At 40.9% G+C, this 20,870-nt stretch overlaps 1 protein-coding gene across 4 annotated transcripts; it reads right to left on the reverse strand.

Moving 5' to 3' along the window:
• Positions 1–13,593: 13,593 nt before the first annotated feature.
• LOC311117874 (uncharacterized protein) lies at positions 13,594–16,199 on the reverse strand. Of its 4 annotated transcripts, XM_084192776.1 has the most exons (8): positions 15,397–16,199; positions 15,295–15,364; positions 15,183–15,262; positions 14,879–15,070; positions 14,339–14,392; positions 14,135–14,274; positions 13,953–14,096; positions 13,594–13,888 (listed from the first exon to the last, which is right to left on the reverse strand). In XM_084192776.1, exons 1-8 carry the CDS (start codon positions 15,537–15,539, stop codon positions 13,743–13,745), a joined length of 969 nt encoding a protein of 322 aa, XP_084048902.1. In that variant the 5' UTR covers positions 15,540–16,199; the 3' UTR covers positions 13,594–13,742. The 4 variants fall into 4 exon arrangements, 1 of the variants encoding a protein (XP_084048902.1); XR_014611731.1 differs by lacking the exons at positions 13,594–13,888; positions 13,953–14,096; positions 15,183–15,262; positions 15,295–15,364; positions 15,397–16,199 and adding an exon at positions 14,511–14,574 and having other exon boundaries at positions 14,105–14,274; positions 14,339–14,408; positions 14,863–14,918; XR_014611730.1 differs by lacking the exons at positions 13,594–13,888; positions 13,953–14,096; positions 14,879–15,070; positions 15,183–15,262 and having other exon boundaries at positions 14,105–14,274; positions 15,295–16,199.
• Between the last annotated feature and the right edge of the window lie 4,671 nt (positions 16,200–20,870).

Raw genomic sequence — 20,870 nt, forward strand, 5'->3', positions numbered from 1 at the left:
ATTCTAATGCTTGCACTAGATAAGTACACATATTCTCCCTGACCTTTCTCTGTAACATTACGCAACATAAGTGAACAGTCACTCCTAACCCTCTTCTAAACTATACCTCCTTTTGCTCCTGGTCCTGATAACAATGCTTATTCTCCATAATTATCTCTCCATATGGGAGAAACGTCCCCATCCTAAACCCTAATAAGTATTTTTCCCTAACATTGGTGCTGTATTGGTTCCCTTATAATCAAATGCGATATTTTATGACTTTAATAACTATCAATGTTGAAAGAGTTAAATTGCTTCTCACTGTTGTTTTACTAGACTCACGTGTTGATGTCCTTAGTTACTCCTAATTTGCCCCCAGTTTTCCCCTAAGACTTTGAACTCTTTACTTGTACTTCCATCTATCACCACTAGTGTCACTTTTTCCCCAAATCTCAGTCCTTTCTCTAAATCCCTGACTTTCAAACCTTTGATTATAACAAATACACCTATAATTACCTTGATCTTCCTGCTGGAAACTGTAACTATAGATACTCAATCACCCTCAATCTTCTCTTATCAATGCCTCGACTCCTAACAGATCTAAACTCCTACCATATCTTCCCACTAAACTTTAAAATGTCCTTCATCACTGTTCTCTCTCTCTCTTATTACTAACTTTGAAACTTAGCTTACTGTCTCAGAGTTCCTTCAACCCTAATCTACTCCTAACTTATTTTTATCTAATCTTTTCTCTCATAACATTTAAAACCTTTTCCCCTGATTTTCACAAAATCCCTTACCACCAAATTTGTAGAATATGTGATTGGGAAAGTTCCCCACCTGCTTCTGACTCATTACACACAGACTTGGCAAACGTCTAAACCCCTTTTAGCCTAGCCTGAAACCTCTTAGTGTAAGAATGTAACCCAGAATAAACAGTCACCCCTTTTAACTTTTCCAGACAGATTGTCTGACAGTCATCTAGTGTACATCTTATTGTACAATTCAATTCTCTTCCCAACACTGCCATAACAGTATCTTCTAATATTAGTACCTTAAGAGTAATTAACCGTTTTACTACCTCAAATCCCTATCCTAATTAGTTATCAATTAGTAAGATGTTTAACCTCTTTAGGCTGAACACAGATAAGTTTTTACACTATTCACCATTATTTCTCATAGTCCTCTGGTCGGTTGTTTCAACTGTTAGCTATTTTTCTCTTCTTCTCTAATCGATGCTCTCAGCAATGCACCCCCCTTCATCTCTTCTAGAACAGGTGATCTTCACTTGCTCCTTCATCTTCCTCTGTTGTTTTCTCCTGGCGCATTTCCATCCCAGGTAAAGTCTGAGAGTTGCTGGAAGTGTAGCCGAAATCTTCCTCCTCCTAAATCTTCTCATCCTCTTCCTCTCATTCTGTGTCTGTCCAGAAACTGATTGTGGATATGGAACATCTGGTACCCCCCCTTGGCTGGTACAATTGCATTTGATATTGTTCAGTTGAAGCTGTAACCGTGATTGTTGATTTGGTTCATTCTGATTCTTCATAACCAAAACTTATTTTCTCCTTCTCCAACTCTTGGGATTATTTTCTCAGCAGATTTTCTTGGTCCTGTTCCTTCTCGTCGTTGACATATCAGTATTCTTCAACCTTAGTTCTAAGTTCTGTCCTCGAAATATCATCTTCCATCATCTTCTTACTTTTCTTCTGTGCCAGTCCTTGTAGGACAAACTCCTCTTGAAAATAAAGCACCTTTAATCTCCAAATCTTCATCGCTTTCTTCATCTTCAACTTCCATCAGAGATCAAATCTCGCGTATCCTTCTTCGTTTCTCTCTTGCCAACTTCCTTCTGATCACAGAGTCATATCCACCCATGCATAACCTCTTCATCATCACTCATCTTCATCATCCTCGTCTTCTTTAAGCTCCATCCTCCTTACCTCCCTCTTCTCTTCCAGACATCACATTTCCTTCCTTCTGGAGTTTTGATTCATCTTCATCGTCGTTTCTGCTTGTATTCGTCTTCATCTCTGATGCCATAATCACCCTGCTGGATGATCACTGAAAGCTTCCTTCTCATAAGGTGGGTGTCTTTCTGCTGAATCCGTATGTGAGAAAGGTGTACTAACATCTGCCATTAGTTTTTCTAAATTAGCTTATTTTAGACTGTATAGCCTAAGGCTTACCCCCTTAAATTATTAATATAACCCTAACAACTCCAAATAAATCCTGAATAATTAAACCCAATTTTTATTCCTATATCCTATGTCACCAACTTATCCATTAGTGGTGGCTATATTACCACAACCCATCAACTGCAAGTAAATGAAGTTAGTCAACTTCAAAGCAATCCCCCAAAAACAAAGCCTCTAACCCTTCAATACTACAATTCCCATAACCCCTTGTTCTATCAGATAAGTTATCTTAAATTTACAGAACAATCCTCAATCCATCCTTGATTCCCAACACATCTGTAATCAAACCCCAGTGATACACAGAGCTTCCAAAATGCAATTTTTAATGAAATAGTATTTGCCAAGCCTATGTAAAATTGTCATAACATCACATATCTTGTTAGGATGATTTTGTGTACTAGCCTGATCTGATCCTCTCGTCTGCCTCGTCACACCTTGTCACGTGACGCACACGTCAGCCCCTTCTCTCTCTCTCCTCTCGTTCCATGTTCCTCTCATATTTCAAAAAAACATAGAAACACACAAGATTTCAGCAGTTAATGCAATCACTGAGTATTTCCAACCATTCAATATTCATTCGTTCTACATTATTCACTCTAAGACTAAACTCAGAATTAAATAGATCGCTCAAAAACATCTTTTTTATTTTAATCCGTTATTTAATTATTTAATTAAATTTATTATAATCCGCTACCATATATCTAATTTATAAATTCAATAGGTTACAAAACAAGTTTCATCTTTAACCAATCGCAGTTTAAACTAGAATCATCATGTTAAAATTTCTCCTCTGTCTGTCTATTTTCCCTCTTGCAGGGTAACGCCAAATGGGACCTATGACCTGTACCCACCATTTTGTTTTGTAGGCTTAGCCCAACCTCATGTCGTAGTTTTTAGCCCCGTAAAATCAACACGTGTCCTAATCTCGTGTCATAAACTCCCCCTTTCTGTAGTGTAGTGTCGCAAAATTAAACGCATGCGCACAACCATTCAAAAATACAACTTCACCGTGGACGGGCGATTTTCTACTCCCTCCTAGTCAAACAGAATAACAGTCCAGCTGTACCTCTCGTTTCTCCCCTCCTAGTCAAACAACATTTAACAGCGCTCACAAAACATATAACCTGACTTAAACACAGAGACAAATTTAAGAGACTTTAATCCATCGCAATGGAATCTCTAAGGATACGTTAGCATGTAGCACACAACACAATTAGCATTTAGCAATTAGCCGTTAGCATTAGGTACACTGTGATAACACACATTTAGCATTTAGCAATTAGCCGTTAGCATTAGCCTTTAGCTAACTGCGGCCTACAACATGTAACAAACCCGCATTGCGTCTTTAATTGAGTACTGTTTCGTTTGTCCTAAATTTATTCTGCCGTGGGTATGGCTATTTCAGTGAGCGATCCCCCCCAATGCAACTATCCCGTCGAACAGAAGTTGAGTAAGCCATCCCCAAGAAATGTCCCACCAACCCCCAGTCCCAGACTGAACCTGAACACTCCTAATGCATGTCCAGGATTTTGGCCCACCCTGGTGGTCGCCCCGTTCGTCACGAGGGCTTATCTAAACCTGCAATGCCCTAAAGAATGCGCATATCTGAATTTACCAACCATTGTCACCCGTTACCAATGAAATATAACCTTATCATTGCCCATAGTTACCAATGAAATATAACCTTATCATTGCCCATAGTTACCAATGAAATATAAATGTCTCCTACCGTTTTCCTAAATTTGTCATTGCCACCCGTTACCAATGAAATATAAACTTCTACCGTTCCTTTTGCTCTAAATTTGTCATTGCCCATAGTTACCAATGAAATAACATTTTAGCAGACTCCAGTCGACCAGCAACAACGCCACCGAGGCCAGGTCATAATGGTACATCTCTCCAGTGTACACAAGTCGTATCCAATCTAACAAACTCCGAAGCGGTAAGAACACTCACCCTTTTTCGGCCATGCTTCAGAGAGAGTCAGCCTGGCGGTTGACTGAAACAAGGAAGAGACGCAAACCCAGCCCCACGTTGGGCGCCATTATGTCGTATCTGATGAGTGGTGGCAATTATTGCTGTCAACAAAGAGTCCGTTATGCTGCATCGTGTTAGAGGCTTTTATTAAAATCACGAGTTTACAGCATAGGTACAGACCCGCGATGTCCGGAGAACGGCTCCCCGATTGCCCTGGCCGTTCTGACGTCTTCCTCGCCTAACCCCCTTATTTATAAACAATGAAACTGACCTCTTCTGGCCAATCCCCAGTCTCCAAGACACTTCCGGTCTGCTGGATGTGGCGTTACACCTAAAACATTCCCTCTTGCTACTAACACAACCAACATTCCATTTCTTCATGAAAAACATTTAACAAAGGCATAATCTTCAGATACGATACTAGACAGCCATTTTCAAGTCTTGCCATAGATTTTCAAGCAGAATTAAGTCCAAACTGTAACTAGGCCACTCAGGAACATTCACTGTCTTCTTGGTGAGCAACTCCAGTGTATATTTGGCCTTGTGTTGTAGGTTCTTGTCCTGCTGAAAGGTGAATTCATCTCCCAGTGTCTGGTGGAAAGCAGACTGAAGCAGGTTTTCCTCTAGGATTTTGCATGTGCTTAGCTCCATTCCGTTTCTTTTTTATCCTGGAAAACTCCCTAGTCCTTAACGATTACAAGCAATACCCATAACATGATGCAGCCACCACTATGCTTGAAAATATGGAAAGTGGTACTCAGTAATGTGTTGTATTGGATTTGCCCCAAACATAGCACTTTGTATTCAGGACAAAAAGTGAATTGCTTTGCCACATTTTTTTGCAGGATTACTTAAGTGCCTTGTTGCAAACATGATGCATGTTTTGGAATGTTTTTATTCTGTACAGGCTTCCTTCTTTTCACTCTGTCAATTAGATTAGTATTGTGGAGTAACTACAACGATGTTGATCCATTCTCCTATCACAGCCATTAAACTCTGTAACTGTTTTAAAGTCACCATTGGCCTCATGGTGAAATCCCGGAGCGGTTTCCTTCCTCTCTGGCAACGGAGTTAGGAAGGACGCCTGTATCTTTGTAGTGACTGGGTGTATTGATACACCATCCAAGGTGCCATGAATAACTTCACCATGCTCAAAGGGATATTCAATGTCTGCTTTTTTAGTTTTTACCCATCTACCAATAGGTGTCCTTCTTTGCGAGGCATTGGAAAACCTCCCTGGTCTTTGTGGTTGAATCTGTGTTTGAAATTCCCTGCTCGACTGAGGGACCTTACAGATAATTGTATGTGTGGGGTACATGGATGAGGTAGTCATTCAAAAATCATGTTAAACACTATTTATGCACACAGAGTACGTCCATGCAACTTATGTGACTTGTTAAGCACATTTTGACTCCTGAATTGATTTAGGCTAGCCATCACAAAGGGCTTTAATAGTTATTGACTCACGGGGAGGGCGGGGCCTTGTGGGTAGAGTAACTGTGGTCTAGGACTTTATTGCAACTAGTGGTGAAGGAGACATATTGATAGAAGTTGGGTATCACATATCTTAGTGACGCATAATTAAAATCACTGGCAACAAGAAAAGCAGCCTCCGGGTGCATGGTTTCCTGCTTGTTTATAGCCTCGTACAGTTCGTCATGCCAGCTTGTTGTTGTTGTTGTTGTTGTCCTATAGTGGAATATATAGAGCATGCTATAACAGATGAATGCTCTCTCAGGAGGTAGAAGGGTTGGCATTTGACCATCAGGTGTTCCAAGACTGGTGAAAAATAGGTTGAGACTTCCACTGCGCTGGAGTCAGCACACCATTTATTGTTGATGAAGAGACATACCCCTCGCCCTCTGTATTTTCCTAAAACCGATGTCTTGTCCGCTTGGTGAATGGAAAATCTATCGAGTTGTATAGCCATGGGCTTGTTGCATCCGTTAAGCTTTGCATTGCTGTGTCTACCAGAGGTGCTTCCATCTTCCTGTGTACCTGACTGACTGTGTGTGTGTTGTCTGCTCACTACTGTGTGCGGTTCGGAGGGCTTTCAGACACCCATATAGTCCATGACACAGAACCTATTTTCAAGGCCAAGGGAATTTGTCAGAACCTTGATACAATATTTTACAGTTTGACAGCCTCACTGAGAGCTCATTTTTATGAGCAGCAAAATTAATTTAAATGAATGTAATTTTTTATATATATATTTAGGATTTTAAACAGATTTTTATAGTTACAGTGGCTTGCGAAAGTATTCACCCCTCTTGGCATTTTTCCTATTATGTTGCCTTACAACCTGGAATTAAATGGATTTTTGGGGGGTTTGTATCATTTGATTTACACAACATGCCTACCACTTTGAAGATGCAAAATACTTTATTGTGAAACAAACAAGAAATAAGACCAAAATACAGAAAACTTGAGCGTGCGTAACTATTCACCCCCCGAAAGTCAATACTTTGTAGAGCCACCTTTTGCAGCAATTACAGCTGCAAGACTCTTGGGGTATGTCTCTATAAGCTTGGCACATCTAGCCACTGGGATTTATGCCCATTCTTCAAGGCAAAACTGCTCCAGTTCGTTCAAGCTGGATGGGTTCTGCTGGTGTACAGCAATCTTTAAGTCTTACCACAGATTCTCAATTGGATTGAGGTCTGGGGCCTTTCAGAACAGGTGTATATATATACACTGAGATCATGTGACACTGATTGCACACAGGTGGACTTTATTTAACTAATTATGTTGCACAAGATCTTATTTAGGGGCTTCATAGCAAAGGGGGTGAATACATATGCACGCACCACTTTTCCGTTATTTTTTGGGGGGAATCTTTTTAAATAACTTGTTTTTTTCATTCCACTTCCCCAATTTGGACTATTTGGTGTATGTCCATTACATGAAATTCAAATAAAAATATATTTAAATTACAGGTTGTAATGCAACAAAATAGGAAAAACGCCAAGGGGGATGAATACTTTTGCAATGCACTGTACCTACTTTAAACAGACTTCTATAGTATACAGTGAGGGAAAAAAGTATTTGATCCCCTGCTGATTTTGTACATTTGCCCACTGACAAAGACATGATCAGTCTATAATTTTAATGGTAGGTTTATTTGAACAGTGAGAGACAGAATAACAACAAAAAAATCCAGAAAGATGCATGTCAAAAATGTTATAAATTGATTTGCATTTTAATGAGGGAAATAAGTATTGTATTCAGACCCTTTACTCAGTACTTTGTCGAAGCACCTTTGGCAGCGATTACAGCCTCAAGTCTTCTTGGGTATGACGCTACAAGCTTGGCACACCTGTATTTAGGGAGTTTCTCTAATTATTCTCTGCAGATCCTCTCAAGTTCTGTCAGGTTGGATGGGGAGCGTCGCTGCACAGCTATTTTCAGGTCTCTCCAGAGATGTTCGATCGGGTTCAAGTCCAGGCTCTGGCTGGGCCACTCAAGGACATTCAGAGACTTGTCCCGAAGCCACTCCTGCGTTGTCTTGGCTGTGTGCTTAGGGTCGTTGTCCTGTTGGAAGGTGAACCTTTGCCCCCAGTCTGAGGTCCTGAGCGCTCTGGAGCAGGTTTTCATCAAGGACCTCTCTGTACTTTGCTCCATTCATCTTTCCCTCGATCCTGACTAGTCTCCCAGTCCTAGCCGCTGAAAAACATCCCCACAGCATGATGCTACCACCACCATGCTTCACCGTAGTGATGGTGCCAGGTTTCCTCTAGACGTGACGCTTGGCATTCAGGCCAAAGAGTTCAATCTTGGTTTCACCAGACCAGAGAATCTTGTTTCTCATGGTCAGAGTCCTTTTTGCAAACTCCAGGCGGGCTGTCGTGCCTTTTACTGAGGAGTGGCTTCCGTCTGGCCACTCTACCATAAAGGCCTGATTGGTGGAGTGCTGCAGAGATGGTTGTCCTTCTGGAAAGTTCTCCCATCTCCACAGAGGAACTCTGGAGCTCTGACAGAGTGACCATCGGATTATTGGTCACCTCCCTGACCAAGGCCCTTCTCCCCCGATTGCTCAGTTTGGCCAGGCGGCCAGCTCTAGGAAGAGTCTTGGTGGTTCCAAAATTCTTCCATTTAAGAATGATGGAGGCCACTGTGTTCTTGGAGACCTTCAATGCTGCAGAAATGTTTTGCTACCCTTCCCCAGATCTGTGCCTCGACACAATCCTGTCTCGGAGCTCTACGGACAATTCCTTCAACCTCTTTGCTCTGACATGCACTGTCAAGTGGGACCTTACATAGACAGGTGTGTGCCTTTCCAAATCATGTCCAATCAATTGAATTTACCACAGGTGGACTCCAATCAAGTTGTAGAAGCATGTCAAGGATGATCAATGGAACCAGGATGCACCTGAGCTCAATTTCGAATCTGATATCAAAAAGTCTGAATACTTATGTAAATAAGGTATTTCAGTTTTTTATTTTGAATACATTTGCAAAAAGTTCTAAAAAAATAATAATAATTTAATCCATTTTAGAATAAGGCTGTAACGTAACAAAATGTGGAAAAAGAGAAGAGGTCTGAATACACTGTACCTACTTCAAAACAGACTTCTATAATAAACTTACTTTAAACACAGACTTCTATAGTCTGCCTACGATGGCTCTTAGTTTGGCTGTTAAACAGACAGTGGATTCAATCAAATATATTTTGATGTAATCAAAAGTATCTAAAGCAAAATGGAAACATTTCTTTTACTATAATTTAATATTATTAATCACAGAATCGCCAAAGTTAATGTTTGTTTAGTGCCTTTGTGTGCCTGGATGCATGGAGTGTGTGTTTCTGCCATTTTAAAATGTGCCAAGTGATTACCAGAAAGCTCTCAATCAATCACCCACCCACCTCAAAAGCCTTTCACTCTGCTCTGTTTTGTATTGAATGTCATTTTTAAATGTTGTCAAAGTGAATGTTTCAAGGGGAAGTAGCGTTGTCAGTGACAGGACAGGAGGGCAGATTGAGTTCAAACAGTAAAAGAAACAAGGATGGATCATTTAATGTGAAGAGATAAGATCATTTAATGTGTAAGACCTGCTTTCTTGCTTCCTCAGTAATGGGATGGGAAGCCATAAAAGAGTTTATTGATGTAATAGTGAACTCAACAACCAGAACCAGTACTGTGTGTGTGTGTGTGTGTGTGTGTGTGTGTTTGAGAGATAACTCAATGTTATTATGTCATGGATTGGTTTTATTTGTATCTATATGGGGTCATTTACATGGAGTTGATTTTCAAAGTAAGAGTAAGTGAAGCTGAAATGAAGGCTTTATTTTCAAAGAAATTAACTGTAGAATGCAATCCAGACATGTAGAATAATATGTTGTTTGTGTGCACCGCTGGCCTCTCTCCTCTCTATAAGCTGTGTATCTACACAATGTCAATATAGGAGAGGAGAGAGACCAGTACTGTAGGTACGCTGAGAAGAATAACTTTTCAAAATATCTTCACCGTACGACACTAACTGCTTGTTTCTATTACACTTTGTCAACAACTGCAGGAAACTAAATAAAAGTCATGCAGCCAACCAAGAGAACAGCTTGGATATTTGCACTCTTTTTGAAAATAATATGGTAGAAATTTTATATTACACAATGAATGAAAATGCTATGTAATGCTATGGCTTAATCTGATGATCAATGTTTGAAGAGTCTTTCAATGTTTTTATTGTTAATTTCAAATAATTAATCTTATTTTTTCCTTTTTTTTTTTTCCCATTAGGGAGAGCAGAACAGACAATACACAAAAAACAAAGATAAATAAATAGGTAGATAATGTAGTTGGTAAGAGAAGGACAGTTACTAGACGGGGCTATGCCCTTCCTCTAAGACAGTTGGTAAGAGAAGGACAGTTACTAGACGGGGCTATGCCTTTCCTCTAAGACAGTTGGTAAGATAATGACAGTTACTAGACGGGGCTATGTCCTTCCTCTATTTTTTTTATAACCCAACACTGATCTGTACTTCTCCACAACTTTGTCCTTGACCTGTTTGGAGAGCTCCTTGGTCTTCATGGTGCCGCTTGCTTGGTGGTGCCCCTTGCTTAGTGGTGTTGCAGACTCTGGGGCATTTCAGAACAGGTGTATATATACTGAGATCATGTGACAGATCATGTGACACTTAGATTGCACACAGGTGGACTTTATTTAACTAATTATGTGACTTCTGAAGGTAACTGGTTGCACCAGATCTTATTTAGGGGCTTCACAGCGAAGGGGGTGAATCCATATGCACTCACCACTTTTCCATTATTTATTATTTAGAATTTTTTGAAACATGTAATTTTTTTTCATTTCACTTCACCAATTTGGACTGTTTTGTGTACGTCCATTACATGAAATCCAAATAAAAATCCATTTAAATTTCAGGTTGTAATGCAACAAAATAGGAAAAACGCCAATGGGGGATGAATACTTTTACAAGGCACTGTAGGCCCATCTCAAATGTAAACATTGATTCCAAAATCCTAGAAAAAGTATTAACTTCGAGGCTGAATCCTATTATACATATATATTAATTATATTAATTATTATATATTGTGTTTCCAGACCAAACTGGGTTCGTGCAAAATAGGCTGTGGTACTCTGTCAGGAGATTGTTGTAAGTACCGCAGTATAATACAATCAAGAAAGGGGATGCTCAATTGGTGACATTAGATACCGAAAAAAAACATTTGATAGAATTCAGTGGTGCCATCTTTTTTAAGACTCTGCAACCATTCTCTTTTTGGAGAGGCATTCACTGACGGGGTCAGACTTATTTACTCAGCCCCTCAAGCAGCTGTTCCTATAAGCGGCACAGTATTGCCTCCCTCACAGGTAGAGGCACAAAACAAGACTGTCCTCTCACTCCCCTCTTATTTGCTTTTGTTATAAAACCTTTAGCAGAGACCATTAGGTCAAATCCTCTGGTTACAGGCAGACATACCACAGATGATGTCCTTCTGTTTCTAAGTAATCCTATATATTCTGTCCCCATGCTCATTCAGATAATTAATGACTTAAGTTTCCAGTTTAATAAAAATAAAAAATAAAAATATTTTTCACAAAAAAAAAAAGCAAACTTAAGTATGTGGTAAAAGTAAGGGAGACTATTGCTTACATTAGATGATACATTGCATCTCGCTTGTTCTTAAAATGCTGCTCTGCCCTAAACGTTTCCAACGGAACCTAACTTTCTTGGTGGACATACAGGCTAGAGTCTGTCATTCTATCTGCTCACCCATAGAGATCAGACTATTTCTATCTCTATAGGCTCACCTCTCTATGACTGTTCACTATATTCTCCATTCACAGTTAACCCATAACAGGTTAATGCTAGGGTGGATCCTTGGGATGGCCCGATCCCACCTAGCATCAACCATATGGCTAGCCTCCATATTAATGTTATGGTGTCTTTGAAGGCTAGCCATAGGCCTATCAGGGCCAAGTCACAGCTCACATATATCACTGTCTGTTTTCTGGTGGTGTGGTTGTTTTTTCAGCCATCTTGTTCTGAGAAACACATTTTTCTAGGGCTCATTTGTTTTTGTTTGGATCACTTCTGGGCCGGTCTAGGATCAGGTCTAGGATCAAGTCTAGGATCAGGTCTAGGATCAAGTCTAGGATCAGGTCTAGGATTAAGGTCTAGGATCAGGTCTAGGATCAAGTCTAGGATCAGGTCTAGGATTAAGGTCTAGGATCAGATCTAGGATTAAGGTCTAGGATCAGATCTAGGATCAAGTCTAGGATCAGGTCTAGGATTAAGGTCTAGGATCAGATCTAGGATTAAGGTCTAGGATCAGATCTAGGATCAAGTCTAGGATCAGGTCTAGGATTAAGGTCTAGGATCAGATCTAGGGTTAAGGTCTAGGATCAGGTCTAGGATCAAGTCTAGGATCAGGTCTAGGATTAAGGTCTAGGATCAGATCTAGGATTAAGGTCTAGGATCAGGTCTAGGATCAGGTCTATGATCAGATCTAGGATCAGATCTAGGATTAAGGTCTAGGATCAGATCTAGGATTAAGGTCTAGGATCAGATCTAGGATTAAGGTCTAGGATCAGGTATAGGATCAGGTCTAGGATCAGGTCTAGGATCAGATCTACGATTAAGGTCTAGGATCAGGTCTAGGATTAGGTCTAGGATTAAGGTCTAGGATCAGGTCTAGGATCAGATCTAGGATTAAGGTCTAGGATCAGGTCTAGGATCAGGTCTAGGATCAGATCTAGGATTAAGGTCTAGGATCAGGTCTAGGATCAGATCTAGGATCAGGTCTAGGATTAAGGTCTAGGATCAGATCTAGGATTACGGTCTAGGATCAGGTCTAGGATCAGGTCTAGGATCAAGTCTAGGATCAGGTCTAGGATTAAGGTCTAGGATCAGATCTAGGATTAAGGTCTAGGATCAGGTATAGGATCAGGTCTAGGATCAGATCTAGGATTAAGGTCTAGGATCAGATCTAGGATTAAGGTCTAGGATTAAGGTCTAGGATCAGGTCTAGGATCAGATCTAGGATTAAGGTCTAGGATCAGGTCTAGGATCAGGTCTAGGATCAGATCTAGGATTAAGTTCTAGGATCAGGTCTTGGATAAGGTCTAGGATTAAGGTCTAGGATTAAGGTCTAGGATCAGGTCTAGGGTTAAGGTCTAGGATCAGGTCTAGGATTAAGGTCTAGGATCAGGTATAGTATCAGGTCTAGGATCAGATCTAGGATTAAGGTCTAGGATCAGGTCTAGGATCAGGTCTAGGATCAGATCTAGGATTAAGTTCTAGGATCAGGTCTTGGATAAGGTCTAGGATTAAGGTCTAGGATCAGGTCTAGGGTTAAGGTCTAGGATCAGGTCTAGGATCAGGTCTAGGATCAGATCTAGGATCAGGTCTAGGATCAGGTCTAGGATTAAGGTCTAGGATCAGGTCTAGTATCAGATCTAGGATTAAGGTCTAGGATCAGGTCTAGGATCAGGTCTAGGATCAGGTCCCCCCTGTTATTAATTATGATGATCCTAGATCAGCACTACTACTATGAGACACGTTGGTAATACATGGCCTGATTAAGTTCTGATTTATTTCTTCTTTTGTTCTGGGCTTTTGGTTTTGGCTAGAAGGAGTACAGCTATGGACAGAAGTGGACAGAAGTTACTTTATGTAGCAGGTTAAGAGAATTAACGTAGCAGGTTAGGAGAATTAACATAGGAGGTTAGGAGAATAAGGGTACGGTTGGGAAAAGGGTTTGGGTTAGCTCAAATTCTACAGTTGTCGTTGAAGCGACTGGAACATGCAACTTATGGTCAGTAGCTGTACTCCATCTAGCCACAACCTGATGTAATTTTTTGTGTCACTCTTCTTACTTGTTTGTGCTTCCTGTTTCAGACTCAGACTTCCAGGCCTTCACGGGCTGACCTGAATTGGCCGTTGCCCGTCTGACCCCTGACCTCTGAGCCTGAGGTAAAGCCCAAACAAAACAGTCTCCTCCTCCATCACCAGCTCCTCCCACCTTCACTGTTGCATCATCCACCCTTCATCCAATCCTCCCCCCATCCTCCTCCTTGTCACCCCTACAACACCACCACACTAAACTCTGGGTCCCACCAGCACCCCATCTATTTACTCTCCAAACCACAACCTGCCCTGTGTTCTCCCCCCCAATACTCCCCGTAGTAGAAGACCTGAGTAGTAGATGACCTGAGTAGTAGAAGACCTGAGTAGTAGAAGACCTGAGTAGTAGAAGACCTGAGTAGTAGAAGACCTGAGTAGTAGAAGACCTGAGTAGTAGAAGACCTGAGTAGTAGATGACCCGAGTAGTAGAAGACCTGAGTAGTAGAAGACCTGAGTAGTAGAAGACCTGAGTAGTAGAAGACCTGAGTAGTAGAAGACCTGAGTAATAGAAGACCTGAGTAGTAGAAGACCTGAGTAATAGAAGACCTGAGTAGTAGAAGACCTGAGTAGTAGAAGACCTGAGTAGTAGAAGACCTGAGTAGTTTTAGTAGAAGACCTGAGTAGTAGAAGACCTGAGTAGTAGAAGACCTGAGTAGTAGAAGACCTGAGTAGTAGAAGACCTGAGTAGTAGTAGTAGAAGACCTGAGTAGTAGAAGACCTGAGTAGTAGTAGTAGAAGACCTGAGTAGTAGAAGACCTGAGTAGTAGAAGACCTGAGTAGTAGAATACCTGAGTAGTAGAAGACCTGAGTAGTAGATGACCTGAGTAGTAGAAGACCTGAGTAGTAGAAGACCTGAGTAGTAGTAGTAGAAGACCTGAGTAGTAGAAGACCTGAGTAGTAGTAGTAGATGACCTGAGTAGTAGAAGACCTGAGTAGTAGAAGACCTGAGTAGTAGATGACATGAGTAGTAGAAGACCTGAGTAGTTGAAGACCTGAGTAGTAGAAGACCTGAGTAGTAGAAGACCTGAGTAGTAGAAGACCTGAGTAGTAGAAGACCTGAGTAGTAGAAGACCTGAATAGTAGAAGACCTGAGTAATAGAAGACCTGAGTAGTAGAAGACCTGAGTAGTAGAAGACCTGAGTAATAGAAGACCTGAGTAGTAGAAGACCTGAGTAATAGAAGACCTGAGTAGTAGAAGACCTGAGTAGTAGATGACCTGAGTAGTAGAAGACCTGAGTAGTAGAAGACCTGAGTAGTAGATGACATGAGTAGTAGAAGACCTGAGTAGTTGAAGACCTGAGTAGTAGAAGACCAGAGTAGTAGAAGACCTGAGTAGTAGATGACCTGAGTAGTAGAAGACCTGAGTAGTAGAAGACCTGAGTAGTAGAAGACCTGAGTAGTAGAATACCTGAGTAGTAGAAGACCTGAGTAGTAGAAGACCTGAGTAGTAGAAGACCTGAGTAATAGAAGACCTGAGTAGTAGAAGACCTGAGTAGTAGATGACCTGAGTAGTAGAAGACCTGAGTAATAGAAGACCTGAGTAGTAGAAGACCTGAGTAATAGAAGACCTGAGTAATAGAAGACCTGAGTTGTAGAAGACCTGAGTAGTAGATGACCTGAGTAGTAGAAGACCTGAGTAGTAGATGACCTGAGTAATAGAAGACCTGAGTAGTAGATGACCTGAGTAGTAGAAGACCTGAGTAGTAGAAGACCTGAGTAGTAGAAGACCTGAGTAGTAGAAGACCTGAGTAATAGAAGACCTGAGTAGTAGATGACCTGAGTAGTAGAAGACCTGAGTAGTAGAAGACCTGAGTAGTAGAAGACCTGAGTAGTAGTAGTAGAAGACCTGAGTAGTAGAAGACCTGAGTAGTAGAAGACCTGAGTAGTAGAAGACCTGAGTAGTAGTAGTAGAAGACCTGAGTAGTAGAAGACCTGAGTAGTAGAAGACCTGAGTAGTAGAAGACCTGAGTAGTAGCCCTCTGGTTATCACAAGAGAATATAGAGGATATAGAAGAGAACATACCACTGATTTGTTGCTGTGTTTACAGTAGGATGTAGGGAAGTCAACATAACCTATTAAATAGTGAGAATGGGTGAACCTTGGAGAGGGAGGCAGGATGAATAGATTGTGGGTAGATGTAGGGGAGGTTTGCAGTCTCACTGCTTTATTATATAATAGATAGTATCTAGTTAAACCAAGATGAACAGGATAGGTAGTAGCTAGTTAACCCAAGATGAACAGGATAGCTAGTAGCTAGTTAACCCAGGATGAACAGGATAACTAGTAGCTAGTTAACCAAAGATTAACAGGATAGCTAGTAGCTAGTTAACCCAAGATGAACAGGATAGCTAGTAGCTAGTTAACTCAAGATGAACAGGATAACTAGTAGCTAGTTAATCCAGGATGAACATAATAGCTAGTAGCTAGTTAATCCAGGATGAACATAATAGCTAGTAGCTAGTTATCCCAGGATGAACAGGATAGCTAGTAGCTAGTTAACCCAGGATGAACAGTATAGGTAGTAGCTAGTTAACCCAAGATGAACAGGATAGCTAGTAACCAGTTAACCCAGGATGAACAGGATAGGTAGTAGCTAGTTAACCCAAGATGAACAGGATAGCTAGTAACCAGTTATCCCAGGATGAACAGGATAACTAGTAGCTAGTTAACCCAGGATGAACAGGATACAGTGGGGAAAAAAAGTATTTAGTCAGCCACCAATTGTGCAAGTTCTCCCACTTAAAAAGATGAGAGAGGCCTGTAATTTTCATCATAGGTACACGTCAACTATGACAGACAAATTGAGAATTTTTTTCTCCAGAAAGTCACATTGTAGGATTTTTTATGAAATTATTTGCAAATTATGGTGTAAAATAAGTATTTGGTCACCTACAAACAAGCAAGATTTCTGGCTCTCACAGACCTGTAACTTCTTCTTTAAGAGGCTCCTCTGTCCTCCACTCGTTACCTGTATTAATGGCACCTGTTTGAACTTGTTATCAGTATAAAATACACCTGTCCAGAACCTCAAACAGTCACACTCCAAACTCCACTATGGCCAAGACCAAAGAGCTGTCAAAGGACACCAGAAACAAAATTGTAGACCTGCACCAGGCTGGGAAGACTGAATCTGCAATAGGTAAGCAGCTTGGTTTGAAGAAATCAACCGTGGGAGCAATTATTAGGAAATGGAAGACATACAAGACCACTGATAATCTCCCTCGATCTGGGGCTCCATGCAAGATCTCACCCCGTGGGGTCAAAATGATCAAAAGAACGGTGAGCAAAAATCCCAGAACCACACGGGGGGACCTAGTGAATGACCTGCAGAGAGCTGGGACCAAAGTAACAAAGCCTACCATCAGTAACACACTATGCCGCCAGGGACTCAAATCCTGCAGTGCCAGACGTGTCCCCCTGCTTAAGCCAGGACATGTCCAGGCCCGTCTGAAGTTTGCTAGAGTGCATTTGGATGATCCAGAAGAGGATTGGGAGAATGTCATATGGTCAGATGAAACCAAAATAGAACTTTTTGGTAAAAACTCAACTCGTCATGTTTGGAGGACAAAGAATGCTGTGTTGCATCCAAAAAACACCATACCTACTGTGACGCATGGGGGTGGAAACATCATGCTTTGGGGCTGTTTTTCTGCAAAGGGACCAGGACGACTGATCAGTGTAAAGGAAAGAATGAATGGGGCCATGTATCGTGAGATTTTGAGTGAAAACCTCCTTCCATCAGCAAGGGCATTGAAGATGAAACGTGGCTGGGTCTTTCAGCATGACAATGATCCCAAACACACCGCCCGGGCAACGAAGGAGTGGCTTCGTAAGAAGAATTTCAAGGTCCTGGAGTGGCCTAGCCAGTCTCCAGATCTCAACCCCATAGAAAATCTTTGGAGGGAGTTGAAAGTCCGTGTTGCCCAGCGACAGCCCCAAAACATCACTGCTCTAGAGGAGATCTGCATGGAGGAATGGGCCAAAATACCAGCAACAGTGTGTGAAAACCTTACAGAAAACGTTTGGCCTGTGTCATTGCCAACAAAGGGTATATAACAAAGTATTGAGAAACTTTTGTTATTGACCAAATACTTATTTTCCACCATAATTAGCAAATAAATTCATAAAAAATCCTACAATGTGATTTTCTGGATTTTCTTTTCTCATTTTGTCTGTCATAGTTGACGTGTACCTATGATGAAAATTACAGGCCTCTCTCATCTTTTTAAGTGGGAGAACTTGCACAATTGGTGGCTGACTAAATACCTTTTTTCCCCACTGTAGGTAGTAGCTAGTTAACCCAAGATGAACAGGATAGCTAGTAACCAGTTAACCAAAGAAGAACAGGATAGCTTTTAGCTAGTTAAACCAAGATGAAGAGGATAGGTAGTAGCTAGTTAACCCAGGATGAACAGCATAGCTTGTAGTTAGTTAACCCAAGATGAGCAGAATAGCTAGTAGCTAGTTAACCCAAGAATAACAGATTGGGATAGATAGGTATAGATGTAGACTAGAGAGAGAGGTGTGCTGTAGCTCCCAGCAGCCTTTGCTGTGTCTCTAATGTTGCGTCCATATCCGTTTGCTCCCAACAGGTCAAAGGTCAAATCTCTCAGCCCGCCCCCGTGGCTTACTGTACCAGCTGATTAACACTTTTCAAAGTTTTATTTGAAAAATAAAAGAAAACTGACAAATACATACAGTATGTATGAACTATGTATGTGTGAGTGTGTGTATATAGCTAAATTAAAGAAAGAGTCTTTGTTAAGTATTTTGAACCATAAATAACTCATCCACATTAAATTATTTGCATTTTAACATGTCTTATAAGATAATGTGTCCTGGGAAGCATTTTAAACCATGACTACATGTTTCAATACTATGAAATGTATGATAATAAAGTCATCTATATGAATTGAAAGCTGATCAATTTGCCACACACACTGAATGTTAGCCTGGTTATACCAGACTGAAACTTTACACTGAGCACCCCTTACAACAACAAAAAACATGAAGGTATTACATCTGAAGAAAAAATGTGTACACTACCGTTCAAAAGTTTTGGGTCACGTAGATATGTCCTTGTTTTCTAAAGAAAATATTTTTTTTGGGCCCATTAAAATAACATCTAATTAATCAGAAATACAGTGTAGACATTGTTAATGTTGTAAATGGCTATTGTAGCTGGAAACAGCTGATTTTTATTGGAATATCTACATAGGCGTACAGAGGCCCATTATCAGCAACCATCAGTCCTGTGTTCCAATGGCACGTTGTGTTTGCTAATCCAAGTTTATCATTTTAAAAGGCTAATTGATCATTAGAAAACCCTTTGCAATTATGTTAGCACAGCTGAAAACTGTTGTGCTGATTAAAGAAGCAATAAAACTGGCCTTCTTGAGACTAGTTGAGTATCTGGAGCATCAGCAATTGTGGGTTCGATTACAGGATCAAAATGGCCAGAAACAAATAACTTTCTTCTGAAACTCGTCAGTCTATTCTTGTTCTGAGAAATGAAGGCTATTCCATGCGAGAAATTGCCAAGAAACTGAAGATCTCGTACAACGCTGTGTACTACTCTCTTCACAGAACAGCCCAAACTGGCTCTAACCAGAATAGAAAGAGGAGTGGGAGGCCCCGGTGCACAACTGAGCAAGAGGACAAATACATTAGAGTGTCTAGTTTGAGAAACAGACGCCTCACAGGTCCTCAACTGGCAGCTTCATTAAATAGTACCCGCAAAACACCAGTCTCAACGTCAACAGTGAAGAGGCAACTCCGGGATGCTGACCTAGGCAGAGTTGCAAATAAAAAGCCATATCTCAGACTGGCCAATAAAAAGAAAAGATTAAGATGGGCAAAAGAACACAGACACTGGACTTTTTCTTTGCAACTCTGCTTAGAAGGTCAGCATCCCGGAGTTGCCTCTTCACTGTTGACGTTGAGACTGGTGTTTTGCGGGTACTATTTAATGAAGCTGCCAGTTGAGGACCTGTGAGGCGTCTGTTTGTCAAACTAGACACTCTAATGTATTTGTCCTCTTGCTCAGTTGTGCCCTGTGGCCTCCCACTCCTCTTTCTTTTCTGATTAGAGTCAATTTGCGCTGTTCAGAAAAACTTGAATTGTGAATCTCGTTGTGTTGTTGTCCTCCGGTGGCTAGCTAGCCAGCTAGCTAAAATCGTCCCTTTCCTAAATTAGCCATGGATGGAGATAGGGATTTGGACTTGTGGTTTTACTTAATTCTCCGTACTGGCCAATGATTACAACGGCGATTCTGATCCAACCATTAATTCATACATTGTGCCCCTGGGCTGAGAGGATGGAAGTTCAATATGTAGCTAGATGTAGAAGGCTAATGTTAACTAGCTAACGTTGCCCTTGAATGGAAGTTAGCCTAGCAAGCAAACATTTTAGCCAGGTAGCCCAGGACAATAAAACTAAAACTATGTACTATATGACAGAGGGATACACTGTTTAGTCATCATGAAAGAGAGGAGGATGGCATTGGCGTTTCTCTACAAGTAGGGTGAGTCAACATGTTTTTCTACTTGCACGAACACACACACACACACACACACACACACACGCAAACAGAAATCAGAACCATGGACACCCACATCATATTTAGCTTATGTTGATTGGACTAAATTGTTTTTGGTATCTTTTAGTTGTCACTGTATTAGACTAAGCAGTGGCGATTTGATGATGTTGAAATGTTGAAGTTGAAATGGTGCTGGAATAGTGGAGGCAGCTCCTGTTTTCTTTGCGACTTGCAGTAACTCTCTGTGGTTCTAAATCAATAGTTGTTTAGTAGTCCGAAAATGTCGGAAACATTAACTTGCTTGACCGTGCTGTAGAACTGTCTGTTACTGTACATGCAATATGCTTTGTGGACTCCACCGGACAGAGGTTGCTAGCTGGTTTTGTGATAAAACAAAGGTGTGGTTGAATTTATTCTGCCACTATGTCTTCGTACTGTCTGAACATGTGAAAACAGCTATTTCACATATGAAACGGCAAATGGTTGATTCAACGTTGTTTCTACGACATTTCAACAACAACTGTGATTCAGTGTGAGTCGATGTGATTCAACTGAATAAACATGAACAACTGATTGGATTTGCAAAAAGTAATCGACGTACAGGAATTTGGGGAACTTTTGTATTTTTTTCACCTAAATTCAATGTCATGGCAAATTTCTTTGTCGATTTCACTTTGAATTCACGTTAGTTGGCAACTCAACCAAATGTAAATCAAAATTAGATGTTGAACTGACGTCTGTGTCCAGTGGGACAGCTTTCACTCTGGTTTAACCAGGCCAACTGAATGTATTCTAGATGTAGACATTGGTTCC

This window comes from Coregonus lavaretus (assembly GCF_964263955.1).
Source record: "Coregonus lavaretus genome assembly, contig: HAP1_SCAFFOLD_2300, whole genome shotgun sequence".
NCBI classification, from domain to species: domain Eukaryota; kingdom Metazoa; phylum Chordata; class Actinopteri; order Salmoniformes; family Salmonidae; genus Coregonus; species Coregonus lavaretus.